Source organism: Branchiostoma belcheri, unplaced genomic scaffold, assembly GCF_001625305.1.
Source record: "Branchiostoma belcheri isolate BF01 breed outbred unplaced genomic scaffold, Haploidv18h27 scaffold37, whole genome shotgun sequence".
Taxonomy (NCBI): Eukaryota; Metazoa; Chordata; class Leptocardii; order Amphioxiformes; family Branchiostomatidae; genus Branchiostoma; species Branchiostoma belcheri.
Window position 1 is genome coordinate 2,632,642 of NW_017803987.1, and position 21,115 is coordinate 2,653,756.

A 21,115-nucleotide genomic window follows, 5' to 3' on the forward strand; every position below is an offset into this window, starting at 1 on the left:
ACATGTATATGTGGTCTTGTTTAGTCAAAGACAATTTGCTCCATTTACACAAAATTATACATTGTGTTGCCAACAATCTGAATACAACAGTCAATGATAATTGATACCTAATATACCAATCTCACAAATAGCACATAACTGTTAATAGGAAAATTGCTAGATAACAAAACGCGCCATGAATTTTAGTCTTCAATCTACAATTCTATACAATACTACAAAACAAGTAATATCCTACTAACATACAATACTAAAACTCTGCATAACTACAAAAATATTTTCCAAGGTTAAGAATTATGATACGTTTGGTGCAAAACAGTTGGTGCAAATCAAGACCACCACTACATTGCACAACACACATGGTGCAAAACATGTGTGAAAAAAGGAATAAATGAATGAATGAAATATGTGGAAATTGAATTAAGGATGGTAGAATGAAGGAAACATAATTAATGATTAAGGGGGGGGGGCGAAAATAGCTAAATGAACTTGTTAGCGGGTTGGTTTGTAAGTTTAGGATTAGCTTTCCTACATGTAGTTTCTTGGGTCATTAAAAACTAATTCTAACTTGTAGATGCAATAGTCTTCACTACAACTTTATATATTATTTCTACACATTAGATAGCTACCAAATGTAGTTCATTTTTACCTTTTAGTATTTGAGAAGTGGACTCTACAATGTTGGTGACTCTAAAATCTAAGTTTTGATACTAACTGGTCATGAGTTTTAAGTTGAATACTAGTAGTTGCTAGATTGTATAATGTTTGGGATGGTATAAACTACTAGTAGCATCTACAGAATAATGTTTGGTATTTATAAATCTGTATGAAATTTGCAACAAAAATTGTGTATTGTACAAGTTGGTGTCATCGGTAGTACGTAAAATGTTTCCTTTCACCGTAAAGGAAAATAGAAAAGATGGAGGAATTAATACGTACAGGCTCTACCCAAAAAGAGGTTCTCACCAGGATTTTTTCACAGCATAGGGGTCAGGTATACAGAAGGACAACTTTTGCGACGCAAGTGACGCATTGAGCCGAAAAAATTTGAAACTAAAAACCCCGAGACACTATTTCTCGCTTATTGAGGGACAGATTTTATGAAGGTTTTTGAAGGTCATTCTAAAGTTATATTTTCATTTTTTGCAAGATTTATTGAGGCTCTCCCCCCAAAAAACCACTATGCCGATTGAAAGACAGCATAGGGGGTCCAAATCACAGCATAGGGGGTCCAAATCACAGCATAGGGGGTCCAAATCACAGCATAGGGGGTCCAAATCACAGCATAGGGGGTCCAAATCACAGCATAGGGGGTCCAAATCACAGCATAGGGGGCCCCTATATGCTCAAAAGGCCTGGCGAGAACACTGAGGGAAGAACTGCACACATGTACCTCGGATACCCGGTCGCTAAGTCGTCTAGGCGGGCATGCAGACACGTCCTTATAACCCAGGAGTTCAGGTTTGGGTTTGGGTTTGGGCAGCGTTGGCGGCGCCACTTTCGTAGGCGAGTCTTTGGACTACAGAATAACGTCACAGTCTTTAACTTTCCATACAAACATGCAGATAGAAAAACTTACCCTTGCAAACAGGCAAAAGCTGAAGCAAGTCGCTGAGGGCTAATTAACTTGATTATAGAGCTATTAATTCTCTCTCTAAATGTTTCTGATTAAAGGCAATGCATCTTTTTTGCCATTTTAAGTTTGCTTCTTTTTGCTGCACAAAGAAGTAGCCGTTTGGCTTCCAATTCTTTCTTGGTTACAGGGTTAGGCAGCAGGGAGAAGGGTTCAATTTTATTGTACAAATTGCTGTTAAATTATAAGGATGTCCCAATTTATGTACATGTATTCTCAGCATTCAGTATATACAATTATTGATATAAAATAATTCAGTCAATTACTCTATCAAAAGATAATTTTGCCGGCGCTTATTTGAACCTGTTTGATACAAAATGTGATCATGTTCTTTTAGTTGCAGTTACTGTCACCTTTTGGTAGCATTAGCAACAAATTTCACTATTGAAAGCTTAACATTTGAGCTCTTTATTTCCTCTAATTTAGTTGTAATTTCATATTAGAAAATGTATCACAATCTATTGAAGACTGCCTTGTTTATTGTTAAGTTAATATATGGGTTGCATTAGATCAAGCAAGCAAGCCGAAGTCCCACTAACTGAAACAAGGCTCAAGCAAGTCAAGGGAAAAGGTAGAACTGAATTGCTGAACAATTCGGCAGTTATTTTGCAGGCAGAAGACTGAATTTTGTGATTGAAGCAGGATGGAAACATTCTGTTGATATTAAAAGCAAGATTTGAAGCAGAAAGCAGGGAACATACAAGTATGAAAAAATATGCATCATGCTTATTATAAACATACATGTACATAGAAGCAGAAAAGCCAGTGAACAATAGAATGACAATTATGATAATACAACAAACACTGTAAACTGTACAATGTATACCAAACATACATGTACAACGTACAACTTGGAAGTCAAACGGATCATCAAAATGTAAAATTCACATAGAATTATTACCTTAACTGATTAGGTTTATTCAATGATAAAAAGATTGGTCTACAAAATGTATAAACATCTTCATGTGAAATTTTCTAATATTTTGTTCATGTTGACTCTATATATTACCTGTTGGACAGCATCTGACTTGGGTTGTTCAACATGGTGTATTCTCTGTTGAAAAGAAGGTTAAACAAAATGTAAATTCAGTACTACTAATTGTATACACAAAGTGGAGGCCCTTTCTCAGGGAATCCATGTACTGTAAGATTTTGTTGATGTGGCAAGGACACGTTTTTATGAACTTAGAGTTAGCAAATTGCGTAACTCCACCACATGTCTTTCCCATAACATAATATCAACATAGTAATCATAAGTTTTAATTTAATGCATATAGTATTTTGAATTAATTCCTCAAGCTAACTGACATCTCACACACGCAGTCGTCCCTCAGTAAGACATCTGGAGCCACATAGTTCCTGTTTAGAACTTTTATTCAGCCTGTCACAAGTTTCAGTTTAAAGAGATTCAAAACGAACTACTTGTCATGAGTGGTCGTTTCATCAGAAACTGCTTAAACACGTAAATCTCAAAATTGTATCAAACAGTAAGACACTCACCGGTGCCATTTGATGAACCAGGGTACTCCTACTCAACACATCCTTCGCTTCCTCATCTTGCTTCTAAGTCAGGGAAAATGGATATCTTGATAAATACCTAAAAACCTATTGTCTAATTATTTAACGATTCCAAAGCAAAGTTTGGCACAGGAATGCCATAAGATTATATCACAACATATAACTTGACAGTACTGAGACAATGGCATTTTCTTCAAGTTTGACTAGTTGTGATTATATAATGTGGGTTGACAGCACGTATGGAATGGTTCTTACTTTTCTGTCTTCTCTGGCCCTCTCTTCTTCTTCTCTTTTCCTCTGCAACTCTGCTAACCTTCTGGCCTCCTGGAGGAAGACAATATTGTACTAAAGATCAGACACATTTAGTTATTGTCATGTACATGACTGTATCATAAATCAAATGTACATTCCCCCCCCCCATGATCTTCAGCCAGTTTTACGTGTACTTATCTACATATGGTAAATGTACAATGTAGAACAAAACTAAGCCTTTTTTCTTACCATTTCAGCCTCCTCCTCTATTCTCCTGGTCTGTTCTTCTCTTTCTCTTCTTAATCGCTCCTAAAAACAGACGATACATCTTAACATTTTAGGCATAGTATCATACATTTTTGCTTATTGTTCCTCTATTCCTAGACCTGTCCATAAAAAAAAAAAATGATTGATTCAGGAAGAAAGGTCTCGTATTCATGCAAGGGCAAAGAACTCTTTTCTTGTACTGTCTTAAGATATTCCCAGTTATAACTTTTCAAGGAAGAAAATCTTTGATGTACTCAAAGATGATATATCCTCACATGTTTTTCTTTGGTTGCATATCCAACTGAAGAAATCTCAGTGTAGAATATAGAGGAGACCAGAGTTTTCATACAGAAAATACACAAATTGAAAGAAAACTGGATAAGTCTACTGAGCACTACACACATACGGACAAACTTACCGGTGAAACCTCCGCAGGCTGAAGTGGCCAGGAGAAAGAAAAGGTTCAAAGGTGAGAAACAAGGGATAGGCTAGGTCTGTATAGCAGTTGTACTGGAATCAGTAAAAGGGTTGAAAAATACATGCAGCTACATGTAATAGTTAAAGACTGTCTCCATGCTAGAAAAATGCACCCCAGAATTACAGAAAGAATATTATGTTTTCTAGTCGTAGTAAGAATAACATTGTGTATAACATGCAACTACATAATATTAATTTCAAAATCTACTATTAACAGTATTTCAAGTCATGCCAATCTACAAGCAACTAACATTGTCATAGGTAGAATGTAGCAGCAAGTATGAGAAAAATGTGGAAAAGCCAACAAAAACCAAGAAATAGGTTGTCGGCACATGGGGCAGTTTTCGTCAAGTATGTTGTGCATTATTGTCAAGCAAAACTACTGTAAATTGTGAAATTTACACGGTGGTTTTATTTTTGCAGTTTTTACAGTGTCCTATCCACTGCAACTTTATGACTTTTAATTTAAATTAAAAATATTTTTCCGTCAGCCCTGTATAGGGGGAGAGTGCTCACAATCTAGGGGGATCTGGGGACAAATTTTCAAGCCTTTAAAAATGTAATTTCCCACATTTTGAGAGGCAAATCATGGGGTTTAGAGTGGTTGTTGGTGGTCCTTTGGATGATATTTTTACCCAAAACTTTTGCCAATTTTGTTTATCAAGGTTGATGGATTGGTTTAACTCACTGTATTTTTCCGTCACATGCCACAAAGTTTCTGCAATTGGTGCTGGCCAGAGCCCTGCTTCCTTGTATGACTACTGTACTACACATAGTGAAAACCTCCCTGTCAATTCTTAACTTGAAATAAAACCACCAAAGAAGTTTCATGTTTTACAGTATACTAGTCCCAACCAGACTCCTTTGCAGGCTGAATAAATAGTAGAAATTGGCCTAAAAGGAATGTAACTGGCCAAGGAGAGTTACATGTAGCGGGCCGATTTCTACTAGTATTCATTCAGCCTGCAAAGGAGTCTTTTGGAGACTACAGACAACCTAAGAGTGGAGACTTACCGTGGGAGTTGACCCAGTCTTAGCAGGGGCAGGGGGAGAGGAGAAAGTAGATAAGAAGTCGATAAGAGAGGACAGCTTTAAGAAAGAACGAAGTCATAGCAAGAAAGAACAAAGAAATACAGAAAACAACAAAATCCCATTTACAACATTGTTTCAATCAATCCTTTCCTTTCAGAATTTTGAGGCTTACACTAAATCTAAAAGCAGATTGGACATGCTGTTTACATCTATTGTGTACATTGTCGCTAAGATTCATATTCTACAATTGCATTTTTCTTTCACGATTCATAAACATTGAACCTATCCATGTGCCCGTACATGTCTAAAGTTCTTTTATATCAAGAATTGCATATTGATACTGTCTTTTTAATACTTTAAGTAGAACTAGTATAAAGTAGGTAAATAATTTCTTAGTACCAGTACTACAAGTTTGCACTCAATGCCTACATGAAAATACATCATGTATAGCATCCGACTTCAATTCTTTTCTAATTCAGATATCAACAATTCTAGATTAACTCTTAATCTGCAGATTTGTTTTTGTTTCTACTATGTTTACAATAATTTTGTTTTTACCTTGCAAGCGAAACTACATTGTCTTAGTTAGAGTTAGAAGTATAACATGTACTATAGCACACATACCATTGTTTCTACCTCCTCTTTCTCCCATGCCTGAGATTCTCTCACCATTTCTTCTTCCTGGGGATGACAAGAAAACATATTCTTAGAATGTGCTGTTTTTGGTTAAATTAAATGTTGTTGACTACTATTTATATATTAGAGAGTAATTTGAATTTGTGTACATGTAGGTATCTAATTTTGTAGTACATTTGTAGAAGGGGAATGAGAATGTACATTTTTATTTGGGTTCAAAGATCACTAATATAGAATAGGCCAATGTTTCAATGACCATCTGTAATCTTTATCTGTAATATTTATGTTCTGGTGATCACAGATGGTCATAAAAAAGTGGTATCTTGTTAAACAAGTGGTTGTGAATAAAGAACTTTGCTATTGAATCATTTACCAACTTGTTGAAATAGTTTGAGAACCATGATTATAGATAGTATTGTAATGCAAAATAGATTAACAAAGCACAAATGTGAGGAATTCAAGATGAGAGCTCATCACAAAAACTGAACTTTCACGATTTTTAAGGTAAGCAGCATTTTTCTGTCAATTACACTGACCTGTCTCACGATGCTCATTTCGTCTGACGACAAGTCTCGGTCGATGGAGGATATAGAGTCCTGGCTCCCGCGCCGAATCCCGTCTCCGATCAACATGGGGTTAGCGATGATGGACGTGGGAGACATGGCCTTAACGGCCTCCTCGTCGTAACCGTAACACACCAGGACCTGTAGTCTGTCCCCGACGGCGCGTAACGCTCGTACCGCCTCCACGTGTGTACAGCCCAGCAGGCTCTGGTTGTTTACCTGTGGGTGGGGAAACAACAATGATACAGGCATCCATCTTAGGCCACACCAATTTAATTTCTTGGTTAAAGGATTTTTCGAGAAAAATAATGGACCAGGCGGGTGAAAAAAAATAAAAACAGGCCTAGGCATCCTATTATGGCCCAAAATGGTACGATAGGGCTATTAGGAGCCATGAAGTCAACACACCAGGCTGGTTCAAAATTTAAACAATGAATTTTGAACTTTTAATGATACCACTGCATTGAAAGATGAAATAATTGTAACAACTAGGAAGAAAAGGACAAAATATGAGCATTTTGCAGTTGATACTGAATTTTTTTTTTTTTGCAAATCAGAAAAAAATGAAGCGGGCGAATCCGTTAACCAAGAAATTAAATTGGCCTAAGAGACTTTTGTCAAACATTCTACTGGGTTTGAAATACTTAGTGCATGTCCACCTTGGTGAACCAAAATTTCCAGCTTTTTATGTATGTAAGGGTATCAAATATGGTTCAAGCACAGAAGAAGAGCGGTGAGGTTTGTAATTGAGTTTTGCTGACATTCTACTTTATTTCATATGGTGCAAAAAATTGTACAAATCGTCTCACCTCCAATATTCTCATGCCAACCTTTAACCTGCCATCTCTTGCAGCAGCACCGACCTGGCTCACCTACAAAACAAAGATACACCAAGGTTAGCGGCTTAGCGCCCTCTAGCACAACAGGAAGAAACTGCATTGCAAAATCACAGGCACAGCTCAATCAATACTTCACTTCTTTGGGGGTAAAGTACAATGTGACAATCTTTCACAGAGTTGTAGAGGAGAACCTTTTCCCAGGGCACGAATTTCTACCTGGCAATCGTCTAGCTTAATCCAGTTTTGTTGTCATTGCATGCAGGTTCATTTATTTGTTTTAGCCTTTGGAAAAGAATGTGATAAATCACTCACATACTACAAGACATACGTTTTTACAATGTTACAGTTTTTTTTATTGAACTGAAATATCTTTCAGATTATGATTCAAGTTTTTCAGTGATGGCAAAGCTTTTGATATCACCAAACACACTGAAGTCACCAAAGAGAAGACATTGCATACAGAAGACAGATGTTAACTAGAGAAGTAACATTTGCATAGCAAATGCATGATGTTTACCTTCGGACATGGTCTGCTCTGTTAATTCTTACTCAAACACATTCACATACATGTACTACTAGTATATGGTGACAGGAGAAGAGCAGACCATGAAATTGCAACATTATGTAACCCAACACCAGTCACCATGGTGACAGATGTCAACAAATCATGTCATTGGTAAGGTCAGAGGTCACTGTTTGGAGAAGAAGAAGAGGAAGAAACAGCACAAAAACAATATGTTTTCCTTCGGTAAACATAATTACAAGTACAGTATGGAACCGGTCTGGCGTACCAGTACACAGCACTAGTTGATATCCAGTTATGTTTATTATCACTGGTCTATCATAATTGTAATTGCAACCTAAGAACACTAACCTTGGAAATGAAGATTCCCTCGTCTGATTTGTCTAGGGGGTTCCCCGGATGACCTCTGACCCCTCCTCTGATGCTGATGCCCAACTTCTCCCCAGGAGCCTTGATCAAGTTGATTTCCTTCAAGAAAACAAAGAAAACATTAAAATCTTCCATTTTTTAAGACATATCAAATTTCACATGTTGACAACATACAACTACATATTGAACTTGACAGAAAAACATTCAAGTTACAAAGCAAAGCATAAACAACTGAGCAATGTCATAAGCATTTTTGCCGATTATAAAGCTAGAAAAAATTTCCATTGTTGACAACTGAACATAAACTGTCCACCTAAATGTATTTTAAAATGTACTGAAAAATATCCAAGTTACAAAGCAAAGCATATTAAAGAAGTTTATGCATAGATAATAGTCAGCTAGAACATAAAAATATGGCTCTATTTGACAGTTCTTTCCAACTGCAGTTCACCTGTAGTTCTCTAGGTGGCGGGTCATGTCTGACGACCATGTTGATCTGATGTGTGTTGGACAGCAGGGCCTGGACAGCCTCCTGGTGTGTGGCGTGCCTCAGGTCCATTCCATTCACCTAATTGGGGGGGACAGCTCTGGTCAGGCACTTACTACATTTTGTACATGTGCAAGCTTAGCAAATGGGATAGTCCAGTTCTTAATGCAATTATGAAAGCCTTTAGTTAGTGTTTACGTTAGACAATTGCAAACATAGATTAAACATATATTCTACTTGACAACATGTGTTTTCAGTGTTGGGCATTGAAAGTGTATGCATGGCATGTCTGTCAAAGTAGAAGCACTACTTGTCCACCGTTCGAATTCAGAATGTTTAATACATTAAGATATGTAGTCTCTTTTGTTGTTTTAAACAGAAATTCAGAACTTATGCAAGATTATGATACAAGTTTTTCAGTGATGGCAAAGCCTTTGATATCACCAAACACACTGAAGTCACCAAAGAGAAGACATTGCATACATGAGGTTTTGGGGATTGATTTGCATATCACTGGCGGACACGTATCCAGATAGCTCCGGCATTTAGACCTCCAAAGTTGTGTTTCTGAGACCTTTTTGATGCCACAACTTGTGGTTTATATTGTCTGATCAGTTGGAGAGCCTCGGAGCGAGATCTGGCTCTACCTTCCCGGTTCTATCCTGGAATTTTGGGGGATTCTTAGAGCGACGTCGGCAGCACAGCTCCCCTCCCCACACCTGGACAATGCCGACCTGTGAAGATTGCCATGCCCCGGGAGCACAGCTCGGCCAGGGTGACCGGAACCTGTGCAAACGCTGCTCCGACAAGCGATCTCCACCGGTAGATTCGCCGCAGGGTCAGGGTGAGCCTAACAAAATCTTTATTAACGACCTGTTATGCTTCGTCGTCAATAAGATGGACAAGATGCCCGGCGATATTGTCACGAAGCTGTGCTTGGAGACCTACTCTGAGGAGGAGATCGAAGACGCCAAGAAACTGACATTTGACACTTGCAAGCCCAGCGAGCGGTTTAGGAAACGCCAAGGCACCAACAAGTCCGTCACAAATATGTCGGACATCCTGCGGGTTCTGCATTCCGCCGACCCGCTGACGCTTCCTACCTTTGCGTCCGCATCACTCCGGCTTCCTGTCGTAGAGCTGGAACACACGGACTTCAGCTTGTGCTTCCAGGAGATTCAGGTGATACGACAGGAAATGAAAGTCATTCGGGCCACTACCGTTGACAATGTGAAAGTGCAGGCTGAAATTGCAGCCCTTCGTAGAGAAATCGCCGAGTTGAAAGACGTGAGGGCGTCAGCACCGCAAACTGCGCCGGCGCCTCGCCATACTACCTTTGCCGACGTGGTGTCTGAGAACCACCCCCAGTCGATCGTGCATCCCCCGGCAGCGAGGCGAGCCTCAGGTCCCACTCAAGTACACGTCCTACGTCAGGGTGCCGCTACCAAACCCAAGTCCCTTGCCCCGATGGACCCTGCCCAGGCTTCCCGTTCATCGCCCCTCTCCCCCCGAGGCCACAGCTCGGGTGTTCCCACAGCCCCCGACGAGGATGGGTTCAACATGGTCAAAAGGAAAAAGAACAAATCCAGAGCAGTGGTTGGCACTGCTAAGTCTTCCACACTGTCTGCGATCAAGGCCAGACCAGTCGAGATTTTTGTCACGCGTCTGGGCCCTGACACCAAGTCGGAAGACGTCGAACGGTACCTGCACGACAACTTGTCGCATGACCGGACGCTCTCCTGTACGAACCTTCCAACTAAGTTTGACTCCTACTCTTCTTTCCGGGTGTCAATTGAGAGCGAAGCCGTAGCTGAAATCCTGTCCCCGTCCTTCTGGCCGTGCGGCGTGCTCGTCAGGCGGTACCACGGTAGACGTGCCTCCTCCAACCCGCAACCAAGACCATGAAGACTGGCTTAGACACTTTAAATGTGACATCCTTTAACTGTCGTTCCGTTAAGAACTCTGTCCAAGCTGTCAAGGACTTGTGCCAGATTTCTGACATTATCCTTTTACAGGAGCACTGGCTTCTGCCGAACGATTTAAACTTTCTCTCTAGTCTTGATAAGGACTTCTTAACGTATGGCACCTCGGCTGTAGACTTGGGTAAAGGCATATTACATGGTCGCCCCTATGGTGGCGTCGCGGTCCTTTGGCGGAAGTCTCTTGGGGTAACCGTGAGTATCGTGAGTGACGATGATGATCGAATCTTAGCCTTACGAATCAATAATGATGCGAGCTTTGAACTTCTTTTGTTTTGTGTGTATTTACCAGTAGAATCTACTTGTAACATGGATATTTTCATTGACAAATTAGGTAAAATCGAGTCTATAATACAGCAGACCAATGTGACTAATGTCTGTATTATGGGAGACTTTAATACGCGCCCAGACGGTATATTCTCCCCACTGTTGTACAATTTTTGTCATGATAATAACTTCCATGTAAGCGACATCGACCTTCTCCCTGAGGATACTTTTACGTACCTTAGCGAAGCTCACGGGTCGACGTCGTGGCTTGATCATTGCGTCTGCTCCGATACCATGTCTGCGAGTATCTCAGAAATGTGTGTTCTGTATGATTTTGTCTCATCCGATCATTTTCCTCTCTGGGTTTCATTTGACCGGACATCGGTCCCTGTGTTTACAAACACAGCTGGTGACGGAATTCCACCGCCAAAGAGATTTAACTGGGAACGTGCATCCCCCTCTGACCTGGCACGGTATCAAATTTGTGCCGATGCCCTCTTATCTGAAATCCAATTGCCAAACAATGCTCTTTTGTGTCAAAATCCTAATTGTAAGAACAATGACCACAGAACTTCTCTTGATAACTTTACCTCTGCTATAGTCGGAGCTCTCAAAAGTGCAGCTACGACATCCCTCCCCACAGGAAAATGTGGCACCTCCCACGCGATACCTGGTTGGAATTCCGTCGTCAAAGAGTACCATTCTGCTGCTCGAGATGCATTTTCTATGTGGCGAGAATTCAATCGACCGAGGCATGGGGCCATTTGGAACCTTATGAGATCAACTCGGGCAAAATTTAAACTTGCTTCAAGAGAGTGTCGACGCGCGGAGGCCCTACACAGGGCAGATGCGCTCGCCTCTGGTTTGCAAGTAAAGGGGGTCAAGTAGGCTTCTGGTCTACGCTACGGTCTCAAAATGGCACCAAGCCTAACCTCCCCTGTAACATTGACGGCCACACTGGTACGGCTGATATCACTAGCATGTGGAGGCGTCACTACGACTCTCTGTTGAACTCTGTTGCTCCCAACGATTGTAAACAATCCGTAGATGACATAATTCACTCAGATATCAGCTATGACCCGGGAATGTCGGCACCCGCACCTGAGGTATTCGCAGCAATCAACAGGCTCCAGAACGGGAAGGCCTGTGATTCTGACGGTCTTTCAGCTGAGCATCTGAAGCATGCGGGACCTCGGCTTACGATCCTGCTCTCGCTTTGTTTCTGCTATGTTAGTGCACGGCCATGTCCCCCCCGATCTTGTTAAGAGTAATTCTCATTCCGATAATCAAGAAACAAAACCTGAATCCTTCACTTAAGAATAATTATCGCCCCATTGCAATCTCCAGCCCCATTTTCAAATTATTTGAATCCCTTCTCCTCAGTCGCCTGGAGAAGCACTTATTATCTCCGGCGAATCAATTTGGTTTTAAAAACACCATGGGACAGACATGTGTATTTTCGCACTCAAAGAGATAATCTCTTACTTCAAAAGCCGAGGTTCTTCTGTATTTGTTTGCTTTCTTGACGCCTCTAAGGCATTTGACCGAGTTAATCATTTTACTCTGTATAAGAAATTACTTGATAGAAATGTACCCGTCTATTTAGTACGTATTATAGTTTACTGGTTTCAAATGTTATCCCTCAGGGTGCGTTGGGGATCTTCCGTTTCGGATAGCTTTTGCTTCGGCAACGGTGTTCCCCAGGGGAGTCTACTTTCCCCTCTTCTATTTAATGCATACGTTACGAGCCTTACTGTTAAGTTAAACGCTGCCAATGTGGGTTGCTTTATTGGCAGAGTCCCTGTAAATCACCTTTTGTATGCCGACGACTTTTGTCTGATATGTCCCTCGGCGAAAGCGCTACAGAAACTTATTCATGTATGTGAGACTTTTGGTGCCGAAAATGATATGACCTTCTGTGACAGGAAGACGAACTGTATGTTTTTCCCCTGTCACCGAAGCCGCTTGCCTACATGTAGTACGCCACCATCTGTGAAACTGTACGGCACACCACTGCCCTATGTGCTTTCGGTCACTTACCTTGGCTACCAAATTACACCGGACCTTTCCGACGACGATTCCATCCGTAATCAAACCCGCCACGTTGTACACAAAAGCGAACTCTTTAATCCGAACTTTCGGCAACTGTTCCGCTGAAGTTAAGCGTATACTCTTTGTAGCACATTGTTCCCCCATGTACTGCGTACAACTATGGAACAATCATAGCGCAGGCGTGTTGCAGAGGCTGCGGGTTGCTTACCACGATGCTTTCAAAATCATTATGTCTCAGCCTCGCTCCACCAGCAACAGCCTGTTCTTTGCCCAGTTGGGTGTCGACACATTCGACGCCAGGAGGCGAAAGCTGACGCACTCTTTTGCGGCTCGCCTCCTGGCGTCCGGTAACGGCATCATCAGTTTGCTCTTACGCTCTGATGCCTTCCCCAGAAGTCAGTTCTGGCGTAGGTACTGCCAGTTGGTATGCAGACCTTAAATAGGCCCCGTTTCTTTTATCCCAGACACCGTATTTTTAAATTTATGTATTTTGTGTTGTCTATTGTATATGGGCTTTGCCTGAGTCAAACAATAAATGATAAATGAAATGGATACAGAAGACGGTTATTAAAAAATGAAAGAAGTCTTCTGTTGCGGAAGAAACTTGTCCTTACCTGAAGAATCCTGTCTCCCACCTTCAAAGATGTCTTGTCAGCTGCACCACCTCCTACAATCTGTTCAAGAAAGTCTGAATTACTCAACTCATCCTTAACTACAACTTAATTATTTTACCTCATACAAGTTTTCCTACAGTTGCAAAATTTGAAATTTGAAAGTGGGAAATTTGTCAAAAAGGGAAAATTGAAAAAGCTGATGTTTTAATTTTTATTTGGGAGGTTTGTTATTGGGTCAGAATTATGTTACATCAGACAAACATGGAACAGATACTATAATTGTTAATGAAAAACATTAAAAAAACAAAATAAAACACTTTTAGTTCACTTCCCAATGCAACATTAAAATGGTCAGACTGGGTGAATATGTTATAGACTACACTGTACAGGTTTTCAGTTTGAGATTTAATATTTATCAAATTTTAGCAGTGCTGCTAACAAAATTAAAGCAGAAACCAGCAGCAACTAAAAAAAAAATCTTGTTATTCTCATTTACCCTAACCACCCCTATTTCGAGATAAAACAGCCCAGGCCACCAAAGCAGTAGCACCTAAGCCGTACCACTCAATCTCTGTGATAGGGGTGGTCAGGTTTGGTTTCAAACCGAAAAGAAGAAAAACTGCTGCGGCACGGCACACCACACAGCGCTAGACACTATGGCACACGGCAGGGGCACTCGGACGGAAAGTCTCATACCTTGAGGACACCTGGCTTTACCTTGGAGATAAAAATTCCAGGTTCGTCCATGCCGAAGGGATGGCTACAGTGGTCACTCCCACCCACGATACTCAGGCCCAGGGGCCCACCTTCTCTCACCAACGTCACCTCCTAAAACACAGGGAACAATTAGGTAATTCATTATGTTTCACAAACAATGGTTCTCACCTACATGTAGAACTTTCGACCAGACATTCTGGTCCTCTTCAGTAGACTGACCCAGTAAGACTTGTCACGTGGCTTCTATAAAGTGTGACATCAACACTGGGTCAAAGGTATCCAGTAAACCATGGTCGAAAGCTCTAGGTGAGAACCATTCTTTGTGTTGGAACAAAACATTTTTCCTTTAATGCTTTCTAGTGATGATGCCCCAACTGTACTTGGTGGAAACGAGTTCCACTCTACAATAGTTCTTGGAAAATGCGAGTTTTTGAACACCTCAATTCTTGGTTGATACATGTAACTCTGGTACTTGAAGGCATGGCTACTTCTTGTTATTTTCTGGGTTGGTACTAAGTGGTTGGTACGTCCACCAGTTAATTAGTCATTTTGTACATCATGGATAGTCTGGACATTTTACATCTGTCTTCCTGCAACATTCACTGTTTCTTTTCATGACAATTATTGAGGCCCAGACTCTTACCTCCACTGGGAAAGGAGAGTCCTTCATCTCTTCCTCCTCCTCCTCTGCATGGTTGACTATCGGTGATGGTGGTTCTGCCATGGGACTGGGGGACGCCAGGACTACAGACTCCTGCATCTCCGACACTATCCTTTCTACATTCTCGTATGTGGGGGGTGGGGAGGGCGACCGTGGGGGTGGGGTGGAGAGTATGACGGGGTGGGTTGGGGAGCGTGGTATGGGGGATGTGCGCGGGGAGGGTGGGGGGCGAGCCTTGGGGGTGGTGGATGCGGGGGGCTCCTGGTTGATAACGAGATGTTCCCTGTAAATGACCAGCTGAATGCGGTCGGAGGAGGTGAGCAGGGATACTGCCTGGTCATGCCGCGCTTCCGTCACGTCTACTCCGTTTATCTGCCAAACAGAGCCAACAGCCGCCGTCAGAAAACCTCTCTCACCTACACATGCCTCTACATGTATGTACATGTATGTACATCTGGCAGTACTTTCATCAGGTTGGTAATTCACTGGATAACAAACTTCTTTACAGACAACCAACTACATGACTGTGTATTCTACCTGAAGTATGAATTCATGTACATGTCGTTTTTACACAACAAAACAATGCATAACCTTATACTTTTTCTGATCTTCTCAGTTAGTCAAGACTTCTACTAGTACTACAAAGTTCTTAAGTTGCCTAATTTTTATGGGTTCACCACACCACGAAGTGGTGGTGAACCCATATTGCTTTTTCTGATGTTTCTTCTCCTCCTTCTCCTTCTCCTGCCATTTTTTAAATGGATTCAGCTTCTTCATTTTAGGGCCCAAGGTCTTGAAATTTGGTATGGAGGTACAGTGGGCAAATACCCCTAGGCGTTTTTAAATTATTGTGATACAGGCTTTTAGAATGGTTTTATTTAGTTTTGGCTGTGTTATAGCAAATGTATTTCTGTGTTAGTGTGCCTTGTTTACCATGTTTGGGCATGAGTCATCACAATGGAATGCAGGGCATCAACCAATAGGCATGCAGCTTTCCTCTATTCTTCTTGCTGATTGGCTGTTGGGATTTAACTTGATCAACACCTGCACAGAGCATTTCCACCTGCACAGAGCATTTCTTGCTGATTGGCTGTTGGGATTTAACTTGATTAACACCTGCACAGAGCATTTCCATACTGACAGTATGTCTGTATTCAAGTGTTTTGGTAGGTATTTCAAGCTTTCCTGCTCCAGCATTGGAATGCGGGGCATGGACGTTTTTTTTTATTTTGAAAATCAACAGTTTGCATTATGCAATTAAAAATCCTAACCAATAAAGTAGGGAATAGCTATCCAACTGTTTAGTTTTTCCCTTGTGTTTCTCATTCTTTCCCTGCCATGTCGTAAAATGTGGTGAACCCATCGCTGTATTTGCTCCAAAGCAAATATTGGCCTTTCTAGTTATCTAATCTATTTAAAGTACAATGAGTTCAAAATGAAATCTAACTGTAGACAGTAAAATGAAATTTCCATGTGAAGTACACGTTCTAAATGTATAACTCTAACTACATTTGCAATGTCACACTATAATTAACGGTCATGTATTTCACAAATTTCTTCTAAATGACAGGACATGTAAACTGTAAAGCCTCCTGTACATGTTCTGCTAATCCATAAAGTCCATCACATCATAATCCTTCTGATAGAATACATGTGCTTTATCATTATGACATATATATATTGCAAAGTTCCAGAAGTTAAAAAGGGCTGGCACAATATTTTGCTACATTGCAATATTACAAAGCAAAACAAAACTCCTTATTAACAGACAGCAGCAAGTTACAGAGCTCTTTTCAGACAATTATGAATCTAAATACTAGTATCAAAAAGATGAGAATAGCTCATGGCAGAGAAGTTGTTTATGTGGATTATACGATGGCGAGAAAGGGCGTGGCCAGTCAGTATCTCTGTTCACCTTAAAGACCCAGACATTAGAGTGGAAGAAAGTCATGATGATGAAGACATGTGGACAAACCAGTGTTTTAGCCAGACTGGAATTTTTTCTGTTATTTTGCTTGACATATTAAGGCCTAGCAAAAAAAAGTGTTGTGTTTCCTTTTTCAGTCCTGAATAAAATTAGGCTCGGTAGGTAGTGACTTTTTTTTGGAGATCTCTAGTGATCCAACTTATACAGTACAGTTTAACAAACTAGTAAAACTTGCATGAGGACGCTTTCTGTCAATGTTAGAAAACCGATTATACAACGCTTCATCACTCAGGTGTCAGATCATAGAGCTAAAAAAGGTTGATCAGCTTGAAACTTTATGTCCCTTACAGGGGTTCACACACACAAAAAAGGCTAGAGTCTGCATTAAGTTTCTAGGGTCTGTCGGGAAACAGGAAACACAACATTTTACCTACATTTAACATCATGTTGAGTGCCAAGGTTGTAACAATCCAATTTTGAAACACTATTTCCTGTATTTCGAGTGGCAAATTTTGCTGGTAGACTAAGCTTACTTTAATGACATCCCTTTCCCTATCTTTGTATCTTCATATTTTTATCAAAGATGACGGATTGGAAAAATTTTTTGTCCGTCATGAGCGGCAAAATTATGCGAAATGATGTAAAGACAGATGCTGGCGAGAACACTGGGACAAATGCAGTGACAAACAGATGACAACAGCATTTAGCACACAAGCTAATGTGCACAATGTATCATGTTATGGACTTGCAACAAAGCAAACCAAGAAAAAAAGAAATTAAAAGAAGATTAAATCTAAAAGAGCAACGAAGTTACTAGAATATTCAATGTTAAATTGAGGAATTATAAGTCAGAGGTAAATATATAGACCAGAGTTAGGTTAAAAGATATGTTAGGATTCGAAAGCATTAAAGGGACTTGAAATACTATAACACTTTTTGTATATTAAGATCTACAGTGTTAGCACACTTTAAACAACAGTAGAAAGTTAACGTAAGGCTTCTTGAGAGAGAGTACACACAGTTAAAGCTGCAACATCTGCTGCTAACTGTAAGTGAAGAGTTACCGAGATAATTTTGTCGCCGACATCGAGCTTCCCATCAGCCTCTGCTATCCCGTCCTCCGCTATCCTGGAGATGAACACACCCTACAAACAAACAAATAAACAAACAAACAAACATCAAGGACAGAATATGAATGAGAAATTTAAAAAAATCTTGGAAGTATGCAATCCTTGGTTTCTTGAATTCCCCTTTCACAAAGTAGAAATTTTAAAATGAAAACAATTTCTATTTTCACGAAGTAGGTATTCTAAAAAGAAAAGAATTTTCTACTTTCACAAAGTAGATATTTTAAAAAGAAAAGAATTTTCTACTTTTTCACAGTAGAAATTTTAACAAGAAATTTTGAAGGACATACTGTGTCATTGCCCTTAAATGGAGTGGAGCCCTTCCCTCCTGCTATGCTGAACCCCAGGCCTCGCTGATCTCTCACCAACGTTGTTGCTATAGTCTGAAAACAAACAAACAAACAAACATGGTCGTCACACCTACAACAAATATTACAAACATGGAGTTAGAATTTGTTTCCTAATTACAAAAGAACGCAATTTGCATGTAGTACTACATATTTCCAATCAAAACAGGACCATCATTATAATCAGTAATTGTCAGGGCTTTATCCAAATTCAAACCTGCCCTAAATGTACATGTATTTTGTGCAATTAAGTAACTTCAATACACAGTATTACACACATAAAAAAAACAGGAACAGTAGGTGACACAGATAGAGAAGACAAAATGGAAACATATTTTTGAGCATCTAGCTTGCATGATAAGCAGCAAAAGAGAGGAGTATTCTGTAACAGTAGTTATGAAGTCTACCCTTAAAGTCAGTGTTCTAGGCAGTGTTCGTTTTTCCATCATTGGACGAAATTTTGCCACATAATGGACAAAACCTTCTGCCCAATCCATCATCTTTAATGGATAAAAATGGTGCATTATGATATGGAAAGAGATATCATTAAACTAAACTTAGTTTACCAGTAAAACATGCCTCTTAAAATGTGGGAAATATTGTTTCAGAGAGTCAAGATTTTAAAATTTTCCCAGGGGAGCATGCCCCCAGACCCACCTAGGATTGGCGCGGATTGGCATTTGACATGATGTTACCAAAAACAGAATTCATGACGAACAAAAATTTTAGGCTGGCTAGAACACTGCTCCAAGTATGGGTTTATGCTGTATTTACATAATTGTGAATTGTAAATACAGCCGTTCTTACCAGTCCTTGCTCAGAAGAAGGCTGCATGAAGGAGCATGGAGATGTGAGGTTGTTACAGAGACAACAAGATGAGGTATGATCAGACAAGAGAAGGAAGAAACAACAACAGAGCAAGAGAAAGGTCCTCAATACTCAGGTCTTTCAAGTTAAGGTGGTCACATTTTTTCACTGTATACTTTTCCCAGGTCATAGGCTTTTCAAAGTGGCTGTGACAGAATCAGCCAATGAGATTAGGTTATAATCTACAGACAACTGTTCTATTAAAAGACTGAATTTTGGACAACAGATTTAGAACTCAAGAACATCCTTAGCTTGCTGTTGCAAACTGATTGTGACCAAGCTACATTGTTGTCTACAAGTACCAGAGTGTAAAATATAGTTTTAACCCCTCTCAAAGTCTGCTCCACATTTCAATAGAGAGATTTCAGATCAAGATTACATACAGAAAAGACTGGGATGAACAAAAGCTTTCTTTGATGGTTTTTTTTGGCCACATTCTTTGACTGAAATAGTTGAGCTTTTTGAAATCTTGTCATAAATTACATGTATGCGCCAACACTAAGAAATTGAATAATGTAATTTTATCACGAAGTGAGTTTTATGACAAAATATATGTTCTCCACATACCTCAGCATGAATCTCCACCTCAGGTTCGGGTGCGAATGTGACGCCGTGTTTCTTTGCCGAGGCCTGTTCATCTGTGAGCCCCTTCTCTGGGCTGCCGGGTGGGGTCTTGGCCTGGAAAAACAACAGCATTTTCTGTCAATAAACATTATACATCCAGGTAGAACATCGTATACTAAAAAATAAACAAACAACAGAAAAAAATCCTCTAAAGAGTCAGATGTTTCAAATAGTATCCGTAATTTTTCCTGCTATCTGAAATGTCCAACTCTTCAGTAGATTTGCTTGACTTTTTATTTTGCATTTGAACAAAGTCAAGACCACATAGGTCAGCACTTTTACAACACCTAATGATAGGGAAAGTCCTGTGTATACTTGTAGATTATCTGAATTTTTTTCATTAGTACATCAAATATTTCACATGCACTGTGGAGAAGAAAAATTAGTGACAGTAAATCAATGGAGAAATACATGCACCAGCTAACATGCACAATACTAAATTATGTTATCACGTAACTACATATGGTCCCACATGTACATGTAGCTAGTTAAGCAAATCATGCAATCCAAGATGGAGGAATCAGCCTTGTACATTCTGTAAGTGGTCACCTGTCAATCGACTAAGCAGAAATACTGCTGTGAGAAAAATAAGACGTAATCATTGATTTGGCTGTAGATGGAAAGAAAGGACAGAATCAACAACATGCACATGCATCATTTTGTTTCTGAGAGAGGCAAGCATGCATAATGATTGGGTTAGGAATTACATGTAAAGCCCTCTACATGCATGTATAATGATGCATTTGCATATATTAACATATATTATTAGAGGGGAGAATCATTTCACAATCAGTGAGTTGGACATGTTGATTGTAACTTTCATGCAAGTTCTTTTTGAAAGAACTGTTATTCCTGAAGTTACATGCACATGCGCCTCCTTACAATCTCAAGAGGGATTTCTTCGTCTTCTGGTTCAGCCTCTGAGGCAAAGGAGACGCCAACTTTCTTCATCGGCGAGGGTTCCTGCACCGTGATGTTGGGTGGGGTTGGGGGCCTTGCCTGAGGCGCGTTCTGGAAGTGAGAGCATTACTTCATGAAAAAAAAAGACTATCCTGGAATTACAGAAAAGATTGAAAGGAGCCCAAAGAATGGCAAACAGCTAGGATTGACTGTCAGGGACCGAGAAAAATGTCAGTATCCATCGCTCAGGAAAGAATAACCAGAAACTGGATCCATTGCAACACCCCATATCACCAGTCAGGAGATGCATGATGAGGTGTACAATCCATGTAAAGGTCATTGGGAAAAGAGGGAGGGGGGATTCAGACTACGGAACCTGAGGAATCTTCACATTTGCAAGAGTGCCATGGACAATACAGAATAGACCAGATATATATAAA

At 40.2% G+C, this 21,115-nt stretch overlaps 1 protein-coding gene and 1 pseudogene across 1 annotated transcript in view; one reads left to right on the forward strand and one right to left on the reverse strand.

Moving 5' to 3' along the window:
* LOC109476265 (protein scribble homolog) overlaps positions 1-21,115 on the reverse strand; it is a 97,496-nt gene that overhangs the window by 10,766 nt on the left and 65,615 nt on the right. The window contains exons 23-40 of the mRNA XM_019777149.1: positions 19,719-19,829; positions 18,228-18,320; positions 17,875-17,955; positions 14,866-15,255; positions 14,202-14,333; positions 13,506-13,565; positions 8,558-8,674; positions 8,089-8,205; positions 7,185-7,247; positions 6,349-6,594; positions 5,801-5,857; positions 5,159-5,176; positions 4,086-4,103; positions 3,650-3,709; positions 3,404-3,472; positions 3,131-3,193; positions 2,640-2,684; positions 1,306-1,516 (exon numbers count right to left, since the gene is read on the reverse strand). Of these exons, the coding sequence (XP_019632708.1) occupies positions 1,306-1,516; positions 2,640-2,684; positions 3,131-3,193; positions 3,404-3,472; positions 3,650-3,709; positions 4,086-4,103; positions 5,159-5,176; positions 5,801-5,857; positions 6,349-6,594; positions 7,185-7,247; positions 8,089-8,205; positions 8,558-8,674; positions 13,506-13,565; positions 14,202-14,333; positions 14,866-15,255; positions 17,875-17,955; positions 18,228-18,320; positions 19,719-19,829 (1,951 nt within the window). The remainder of the gene's footprint in view (positions 1-1,305; positions 1,517-2,639; positions 2,685-3,130; positions 3,194-3,403; positions 3,473-3,649; positions 3,710-4,085; positions 4,104-5,158; positions 5,177-5,800; positions 5,858-6,348; positions 6,595-7,184; positions 7,248-8,088; positions 8,206-8,557; positions 8,675-13,505; positions 13,566-14,201; positions 14,334-14,865; positions 15,256-17,874; positions 17,956-18,227; positions 18,321-19,718; positions 19,830-21,115) is intronic.
* Positions 10,328-13,428, forward strand: LOC109476403 (annotated as a pseudogene).